The 10,246-nt window shown below is 34.1% G+C and overlaps 2 protein-coding genes and 1 pseudogene across 2 annotated transcripts in view; 2 read left to right on the forward strand and 1 right to left on the reverse strand.

The window, feature by feature from the left end:
* Positions 1–590: 590 nt before the first annotated feature.
* On the reverse strand, positions 591–1,237 carry LOC106331187 (probable WRKY transcription factor 10). The gene is made up of 3 exons (XM_013769511.1): positions 1,097–1,237; positions 850–988; positions 591–775 (listed from the first exon to the last, which is right to left on the reverse strand). Exons 1-3 carry the CDS (start codon positions 1,235–1,237, stop codon positions 591–593), a joined length of 465 nt encoding a protein of 154 aa, XP_013624965.1.
* A 3,517-nt stretch (positions 1,238–4,754) lies between these two features.
* Positions 4,755–6,494, forward strand: LOC106331188 (annotated as a pseudogene).
* Positions 6,495–8,096: 1,602 nt separating this feature from the next.
* Positions 8,097–10,246, forward strand: part of LOC106331189 — a 4,461-nt gene continuing 2,311 nt past the window's right edge. Inside the window, exon 1 of the mRNA XM_013769512.1 lies at positions 8,097–10,084. Coding sequence (XP_013624966.1) covers positions 8,097–10,084 — 1,988 coding nt within the window. The remainder of the gene's footprint in view (positions 10,085–10,246) is intronic.

Consider the following 10,246-nt stretch of genomic DNA (forward strand, 5'->3'; position numbering starts at 1 on the left):
TATTATTATTATTATTATTATTATTATTATTATTATTATTATTATTATTATTATTATTATTATTATTATTATTATTATTATTATTATTATTATTATTATTATTATTATTATTATTATTATTATTATTATTATTATTATTATTATTATTATTATTATTATTATTATTATTATTATTATTATTATTATTATTATTATTATTATTATTATTATTATTATTATTATTATTATTATTATTATTATTATTATTATTATTATTATTATTATTATTATTATTATTATTATTATTATTATTATTATTATTATTATTATTATTATTATTATTATTATTATTATTATTATTATTATTATTATTATTATTATTATTATTATTATTATTATTATTATTATTATTATTATTATTATTATTATTATTATTATTATTATTATTATTATTATTATTATTATTATTATTATTATTATTATTATTATTATTATTATTATTATTATTATTATTATTATTATTATTATTATTATTATTATTATTATTATTATTATTATTATTATTCTACAACAATGTTGTGATCTTTTTCTTTGCTTTCCTCTTGGTTGTATTATTTGTCCTTGTCATCGTCTTCGCTACCACTTTTAAGGGAGCTGAGGTTCGTAGCATGCTTTTCAGCAACAACTTCAGAATCAAAAGAAGGGAGTAAAGGAGCACCAATGGGATCAGCATTAGATTCATGAGATGTGATATCAACAGACTCTTCCGTAGGAATATCAGCAGTGCCTTTTTTACCTGTAAAAAACAACAATATTATTATGCGGAGAATCAAAACTGAAAGCAATTTCGAGACACTAGAAATCTATTACATCCTTGAGGAGGCAGATCAATGTCCAACGGCTGATGAGGAAGATTGTTGTTGGATATCATCATCGTTCCATGGGCGCCACCTGAACTTTCCACCATCTCCTGAGTCGCGTCATTCGGGATTGGACTCGGAGGGATAATCTTGAAACATAAGTTACAAAAAGACAATAAACATTTAGTTTTATCATATATTAATATACATAACATGTAGAGATCAATATTAAACTTATTAAACACATTGTTACGTACCTGTGAAGAAGAGTTAGTGAACATATTTGGAGATTGCAAAGATGGAGAGAGACTACTGAATCCTGGAGATGTTTCGCTAATAGGAAAATGAATAAGATTCTGGTTCCCGAAATAATTAGCAAATCGGCTGATGCCTTCCATATTGAGCGGTGGAATATCTCTTCCTATCCTTGCAGACACTCTTTCAACGAGAAACCACCAGATCTTCGTTCAGACTGAGGAGTTGTTAAGCTGGTTCTTGACGAGGTCTCGCTGATCGGTTTTATACCATTGTCGTTTTGATTATAATCACTCATTTTCGTTGGGGAGAAAACCTTGAAATATTAACAAAAACCGCATAAGAACAAAAATATCGTTGAAAACAGAATAACTATTTGGAATTCAAATAATGTAATGTAAAGGTTATATAATTTGAGAGATTTTAAATAAAGTAATGAATAATTTATTTATAGATCTAAGGGAGAAACCGTTTTCTTCAAACGAAACTAAGTAATGTGTGTGATGAATAGAAGGGAGGTGGCCTTCTTATAGTAAACATCAACCATTTTGTTTTGGTAATAGTTTTATGTGGTCAAACTTTCCTAAATGGTAACAATTTCATGTGGTCAAACTTTGGTCATCCAAGTGTCAGCAATTTCTTAAGAGGTTTTAATTAACATTTGCATCTTTTTCAGTTTTTATGAAAGGTGTATACTTCAGTCCGGTTTTATCAAAACAATACCGAAAGCTAAGCATGCGGGTTTGGTTGATTCAGAATATTCAGTTTGGTAGTCCATTTTCGGGTTAGTTCGGTTCAACATACATATTACCAAATTATCCAGAAATAGAGTTTGGTACAGTATTCGGTTAGTTCGGTTTAAAAAAGCCTACCAAAATGTTTTATTACAGTTAGATATCGGTTTAATTTTGTTAAAATTTCATATAAATTTGGTTAGTTATTCAAAAAGAGTTAGTATGGTTATAATTCTTTTAAGAAGAAAACCAAAGTAACCGATTGTCGAACCAAATTGAAATGAAACCGAAGTATTTTAGAAAACCTACAATATCGAACCAAAACTTATGGACGACCTAACCAAAATTTTGGTTTGGTTTGGGAAATTTGCTTTGGTTCAAAATCTAAGGCATACCAAAAACTAACTATATTGTGAAAAAAATTGTTTGTTTTTTCCCGTATTTTATTTATACCAAGAGAAATAAAAATATTTTCTGGTTAAAAATAATTAACTTCAGTAATATATACTATTATTTTTTCAATAAAACAAAAATTAATAAGTATTCTTAAGACGTTTATGTCCGTATACGTGGTCAAAACACCTTGTTAATTAGTATTTGATTATTGTAAGATAATAACAATGTTTAAAATATGTTTTAGAACATGATTAAGTTTATATCTGCTTTATAATAAAATTTATAAATATTTGTTTATTATAAATTATTTAATCATTGGTTTTAAAAATGTTGTATAATAAAACTAGCTAGAAGATATATCAATATCACAATTTAAACTAGATGGTATATCACCATGAACTGCATTAATTAATGGTTTTAAATCCTTCATTTTAACTGAAGATATACTTTAATTAGTATTAAATCATGGCATGTTCCTTATAATAGAAAACAAAAATGACTGCAAGATACATGAAGTATTGACAACCATATGGCTAATCATATAGACTAAACTAATGTATATCTACCTACATTAAGTATATGTTATGCATGGTAACATCATTCAACTTAATGATGTTACGTAGTTAACATCACGAGTTTAATTTCAACAATCTAAAAAGTGACGTGGACGTCTGAGAAGTTAACCACGTTTAATTCTTCCATTCATCAATTAAAATCCGACTCACTAGATTGTAAATTAACTAACTTCCCTGATTTTTCCTTTTGTCGTAATGAGTTAGATTTTGGTCGGATGGACCATACTTTCAATCTTACTCAGTTTTGGTCATAATTTTTCAACCCTATGAACGGTACTGCACAGTCCAATTCAATATGGGAGATTGGCTAAGTGGGCCATCAAATAGAGCGAATACGACATCAGGTACCAACCCCATGCAAGCACAAAAGCGCATGTGTTGGCCGACTTCACCATCATATCAGTCCCTGCGATTAGCGATCTCAAAAACCGATCCGACAAACGAAAACTCCACGTCGATGGAGCTTCCGGGATCGGAATCCAACTCGTATTCCTACAGAAGAACTAATCGTACGACTCCCTCACTGCCGGACTCCACCTCGCCCTGAGCTTCTGAGCCCGCAAAATAAGCGCTTTTAGTGATTCACAACTCGTGACGAGCTAGTTCCACAAAGAGTATGAAACCAAGTACAAGCCAGTTCTACAGAGAGAGTACCTCGGTCTCGACCAGTCAATAAAAACATGCGTCAATAATAATTACTAACTTTTAATAAATAATATTAGAGATAGTTGGGTTCAGTACAGTTTTTAAATTATTGATAAACTAAATATAAACACATAATTAAAATAATTATTAAAATATACAAATAACATAGTTTTAATTAAAATCTTTTAGAATGGTAATAACCTGTGATATTACTTAGACTACACGGAATAAAAAAAAAATAAGCTTGTAGAAGCTTTAAATTCCGATTACAAAACAGAAAAGACATTCGACAAAACTTCATACTAATATATTAATGTATAGTTTAACTTTTTCACATTAATGTCGATATTCTTTTGAAAAAATAATAATATTTTGATGATTTTAAATTTTGTAAAATATATCTAATTCTGATATTAAAAATATTAATAAATATAAAATTATGGTGATATATATTATAGGATAAATATGTTATATTAATGATTACTCTTTATTATAAAAAGCGTGTGATGAATTAAAACTAGCTAGTTAAAGTCTATCTAAATTTAAAATGAAGACTTTGAAACGATTAATCAAAAATGTAAATCGCGGTGATATACTACCTAGTTTAATTTGCTATATCAATAACATCTTCTAGTTTTATTGTACAACATTTTAAAAACCAAAATTAAATAAAATACGATAAACATGTATATATACATTTTATTATAAAACATATGAAAATTAATCATGTTCTTAAAAAATATTTTAAACATCATTATAATCTCAAAATAATCAATTACAAATTAATTGACTGAACTTAATTATTTTTAACCACAAACTATTTTTATTTTTTTTTGGTATAAATAAAATATGGGAAAAGAAAGTCACAATTTTGAATAATGTTTAGCTTTTGGTATTTTTTTTATTTTTTTGATAAAACCGGCGTGAAGTATACACCTTTTTCATAAAAAAACCAAAAAGAAGTAAAAGGTAATTAAAACTTCTTTAGGAATAACTGAAATTTGAATTACGAAAGTTTGACCACATAAAATTGTTACTAAAATGAAATGGTTGAGTTTTACTATAAGAAGACCACCTCCCTTCTATGAAACAGACACATAACCTAGTTTCCTTTGAAGAAAAAGGTTTTTCATTTACATCTATAAATAAATTATTCATTACTATGCCAATTATTTAAAATCTCCCAAATTATAACACCTTTACTCCTTTATATTACATTGCTTGTATTCCAAATAGATATTCTGTTTTCAACGATCTCTTTGTTTTTGTGTGGTTTTTGTTGATATTTCAAGGTTTTCTCCCCAACAAAAATGAGTGATTGTGATGGAAATTTTATGGATGATTTTTCTGCACTGTCCAGTCCTAGAATAAGAGAGGCATTAGCAATGCTGGATCAAAACGAAAATGGTCTATATCCGATCAGCGAGACGTTCCCTCAAACCAACGTATCGCCTGATCCTCAGTCTGAACAAAGATCTGGTGGTCTCCGCGACAGAATGGCTGCAAAACTAGGATTTGATATTCCACCGCTCGAGATAGGGAGGGTCAGTCCATCTGCTAATCTTTTCAGTAACCCGATTCTTGTTTCTTCTCCTATCCTCGTAATTTCTCCAGGATTCAGTCTCTCTCCATTTTTGCAATCTCCAAATATGTTGTCTAACTCTTCTTCACAGGTAAGTAACAAATAAGTCTAAGATTGATCTCTCACACCTGATATATATTATTGTCTCCAAAAATAATATTAATATATGATTTTTTTTTTGTCACAGAATATTAATATATGATTAACCTAACTGTTTATTGTCTTTGTGTAATTTATTTTTTTAGATTGTCCCTCCGTGTCCAATCCCTAATGACGCGCCTCCTGAGACGGTGGAAAGTTCTGGTGACGCCCATGCAACGATGATTATATCCAACAACAATCTTCCTCATCAGCCGATCGAAGTTGATCTGCCTCCTCAAGGAGGTAATAGAGTTTCTCGTGTCTCGAGTTTGTTTCAGTTTCGATTTTCCGAATATTAATATTGTTGTTTTCTACATGTAAAACAGGCTCTGATGATATTGCAACGGAAAATTCTGGTGCTCCTTTAGTCCCTTCTTTTGATTCTGAAGTTGTTGCTGAAGCTGATGTTGTGAACCCCATCTCCCTAGAAAGTGGTAGCAAAGATGATAACAAGGACAAAGAAAACAACCAAGAGGAAGACAAAGTCGAAGATCACAACGTTGTTGTAGAACCTCCATCTCGAAAGAGAAAGTCCCAAGTCAACATTAAGTAATCAATATATACATAATAATAATACTTTATATATTAATTTTAATTTAAAATTGATATATATGTTTAATAATAAAATTGACCTGAATTACAAAATTACCTCGCAGGGAAAATATGGTATCAAATATTATTGGAGTCACAAGACTAAACAAGACCCAACGTGTCATAATTCAGGTTGAAAGCGAAGAAGACCATCCTGACGATGGCTTTCGCTGGAGAAAATATGGTCAAAAAGTTGTCACAGGAAATGCAAATCCAAGGTTATATATTTCTTTCACTTCAAAATTACTCAGGCATTTTGGCAAAATATTATATAATTATTTTGATGTAAATGGTAATCGCAGGAGTTACTACAGATGCACATACACTGGGTGTGAGGTGAAGAAACTTGCAGAGAAAAACGTAGATAATGTGAAGTTAGTGGTGGCTACATACGACGGGATACATGAGCACGTTCCACCACCTGAACGCATAAGAAAATCCAGTGCAAAGAATCAATCTGGTTCGTCAATTTCTCAAGATCCTACCCTTGGGAGGTATGTTGCCTTCTTCCGTTTCGACCTCTCAGCTTTTGCCCTCTCCCTTGGCCCCACAAATGGATATGATGCAATACTATATGGATGGACTCTCTAAGCTGCCAAGTTTGCCGGTTAACCAGAATCATGGTTCTGTGAACCGGGATGATGAAAAGATGACTGATCGTGTGATATCCGACGGTACAGAGGTATACAAGGCGATAAGGGATTGACTATTTCGTAACTTTGGTATCAACCTTTAGATGGGCAAACATTAACCAAAAGATACAAAAGAAAGATGTAAACCCTTTTTAATTATTATATCCTTATCTTATATTTATAAACAATGATGAACAAAGATATACAAAATCTTGTACGTATCCCTTTCATTATGGTTTTTAATGCATATTACTCTCCAGTAACAAAAAAAAATGCATATTACTCTTGAGTTAACCTATTTATTTTCCAATAGTTACAGTCTTAGAGATGGTTAATCCAGATAATAAACTATATGAGATATGAACTATATAAATCAAACCGACATCCAGTTATACAGAAGAAAAACTAAACCGTGACTATAGTCCAAACAGATTGTTTACGCTCACGCTCATCCTCTTTTTAAGTGAGTATCACTTTTATCCTTACAATTATAATAGCTTTTTGGAGCCAAGTTTCTCATGAGAATGTTGGATTAAGAGTATAACAAACTTTAAGCTGTCGTTCTTATTAAATAATGAGAAGTGTACAAGTGAGTATAAATACAGACAAGTGTTTAATTATATCTCTCCAGCATTTGTTTGAGTAAATTTCAGGAGTTTCTTTATTGTCTTAGACTAATATTTTCTCTGGATTCTTCTGTCTCAAGTTATGCTATTCAAGTTCGTTCCTTGATAATGAAACTGCTACTTTCAAAGTATCAATTTCAAAGACTTGCTAGTGACATTAGTTTATGTAATACGTAGTTTAAAGTCCAACTTTTTATATGAAAAAGAGCATTGATTATAACCTTTGCCTTTGGTTCAGATAGCCTAGGAAGAGCTCCAAAATCAAAATTTATGTGGGTGGATTCAGATGTAGAAATTGGCTGATACAGTGATACCCAACAATTAAAGACTATGCATTTGGCCAAAGCTCCATGAGGTACAATTTTTCTCTCTGTGAAAGTTAACAATGTCGGTTGTTCCACCAAAATGTACGCAAAATTTTCTTGTCCTCCACCTGCAGTTTCTTGTTTAGTTATGTTTGTGATTGGTGTATAAGATTATGTCCGTACCATTCTGTGTTGAATTTATGTGCGTTTGGATCAACAAGTCAAGGAGTTCAAAATTTTACGTAGAAGGTCAAATGGATAAAACGGAAGAAATCTGCACTGATAGCTTTGATACTCTAGATAACAAAACCACAAAAAGTTGGATTTGGGGCAATGATTTTACATTATGAGATTTGATATATTGGTTCTAGGAGTTAGTAAACCACTATAAGTTTTCAACCAAATTTCTTGTGGTTCAAGAGCTTTTTAGTTAAAGCTTTACATTCCTTTTCCAAGAATGATTTGGTTTCCTTTATTCTGTCGGTTTTAAGATTTCTAATAACTATATAATGTGATCTCTTAGGTTTGTGAGAGATACACTTTTGATTATTGATTTATAAAAACTTAGAGCTTTGTTTTAAACAACTCTTGATCCTTACTTTCTGGGCATTCTTTGAGAATTCAACAGACTTTAAGAAGGCTTAGTTAACGGGCATTCTCAGAATTCAAGGTTACCTTCGCATTATCGGTTACTAACGTTACTTCCGCTCTATTAGTTGGTATCAGAGACCTTTTTAATTACGATTCTACTCGTGATTATCGATCTTTGGTTTCAATGACTCCTCGTCCAAACGAATGGACACAGATGCAGCAGTTCCTCGAAGACTTTCAGGAGAATTTCCAAGACAATATGAGACGGACAATGGCTGAAGCTATTCAGACCGGAGTTCAAGCTGGAGTTCAGGCCGCCCTCGCTGCAAACGCTGCAAACGCAGCAGACAACGCCCCCGTAGCTCCACGCCAACGCCATAATAACAACCCCATCTTTGAAGAACGCGATGACGACGACGTCCAAGCCAATCCCTTCGGCGACAACAACCAGCACCGTCATCAACCCCAGCATCGACAACATCAATACCACAACGACGAAAATCCACGATGGTTAACGGGTATCAAACTAGATATCCCGGAGTATCATGGTGGCTCACAACCAGAAGACTTACTTGATTGGTTCGTTACGGCTGACGAATTCCTAGAGTTCAAGGAGGTTCCAGCAAACAAACAAGTTTCCTATGTAACGACGCGATTCCGCAGCCACGCCGCCTCCTGGTGGAATCAGGTTAAATTAACACGGACTCGTCGTAGGAAGGAGAAGATTCACTCATGGGACAAATTGAAAAAGCATATGCGAAAAACTTTCATTCCATACAACTTTGAGCGTCTCCTATTCCAAAAGTTTCACAACATTCGACAAGGATCGCGCTCCGTTGAAGATTATGCTAATGAATTCTACCAGATGCTGACGCGTGTGGATATTCATGATTCTGAGGACCAGCTTGTGGCTCGATTTATCGCAGGTCTCCTTTCTCAACTTCCGAATATGCTACAACAGTTTGATCCAAGTTCCGTCGCGGAGGCACGTCAAAGAGCTTTGCTAGTCGAACAACAGACACGCTTAGGAGCTAACCAGTGGCCGGGGAACAATCGTTCACGCAACACAGCAACCGCTGATGACTCTAAGTCCACCACAGCTACGACAAACTCAACAGGCCAGAACCAAACAACACACCCGACAAACACTATCACAGCAGCAGCCGAAGCTCGGCCTTCGCGTCCTAACGCACTCCGTTGCTTCACCTGTGGTGAGCGGGGCCATATACAGACGGCCTGTCCTAATAAGAGTCGCCGTGGACTGATAGCTACCAACCAGGATTTTTTCGGCGACCCAATTTATGATGATGACGAATTTCAGTGCGAGGAGGTCGATGAAGAACAAGTTCATGGCGATACCGGAACTTTTCTAATGTTACGCAGCAACTGTTTCGCCCCCAAAACCAATGAAGCATGGCAACGAACATCCCTATTTTCCTCGACATGTACGGTCAAGGGAAAGGTTTGTCGCTTTGTGATCGATTCGGGATGTTCAGCAAATGTAGTATCTGAAGAAGCTGTTCGAAAGCTCGCGCTCACAGCAGAAGCTCACCCCCATCCTTACCGATTGCTTTGGATGCAAACAGATGCAGAAGTCTACGTTTCTCAGCGAACGTTGCTCACTCTCTCTATCGGTTCCTTCTATAAGGACAATTTATATTGTGATATCGCCCCTATGGATGTCTCACATATCATACTCGGGCGGCCATGGCAATACGACAGAGAGGTAATACACAATGGCAAAACAATGTTTGAGGGTCGCAAGATTACGCTTCTACCAACACCAGACACAGATCTTGCAAGCCCAAGCAACAGCCAACAGCCGCCACCACAGAAAAATTTGTTGATCATCTCTCGATCACAGTTTGAACTTGAACTACGTGATTCCTGCTCGATATTTGCATTAGTTGCCGTCCCACCGTCACCAACTCAGCAACAACCGTGGCCACCTGCTTTCTCGCCTATTCTAAAGGAGTTTGATGATTTGTTTCCGGAAGACCTACCGGCTGGCTTACCACCGTTACGAGACATCCAGCATCATATTGATCTTGTGCCCAACACGGTTCTACCTAACCGCGCACATTATCGTATGAGTCCTGAGGAACACGAAGAACTTCGGCGACAAGTGGAAGAACTTCTTCTCAAAGGTTACGTCCGGGAAAGTATGAGTCTGTGCGCAGTCCCAGCTTTATTAATACCAAAAAGGATCGGTCTTGGTGCATGTGTGTTGACAGTCGGGCTATCAACAAAATAACAACCCGATATAGGTTCCCAATACAGAGACTAGATGATCTTTTAGAACAAATCGGCAAGGCGACTATCTTCACCAAACTA

The sequence above is a fragment of the Brassica oleracea genome, chromosome C3, assembly GCF_000695525.1.
Source record: "Brassica oleracea var. oleracea cultivar TO1000 chromosome C3, BOL, whole genome shotgun sequence".
Classification (NCBI taxonomy): domain Eukaryota; kingdom Viridiplantae; phylum Streptophyta; class Magnoliopsida; order Brassicales; family Brassicaceae; genus Brassica; species Brassica oleracea.

Bases quoted from the DNA above. Each gene is read 5' to 3' on its own strand.
- LOC106331187 (XM_013769511.1), bottom strand. From the start codon at position 1,237: ATGGAAGGCATCAGCCGATTTGCTAATTATTTCGGGAACCAGAATCTT. The intron at 989-1,096 runs GTACGTAACAAT...TTATGTTTCAAG, and splicing joins TCACTAACTCTTCTTCACAG to ATTATCCCTCCGAGTCCAAT. The intron at 776-849 runs GTAATAGATTTC...TGTTTTTTACAG, and splicing joins TGATCTGCCTCCTCAAGGAT to GTAAAAAAGGCACTGCTGAT.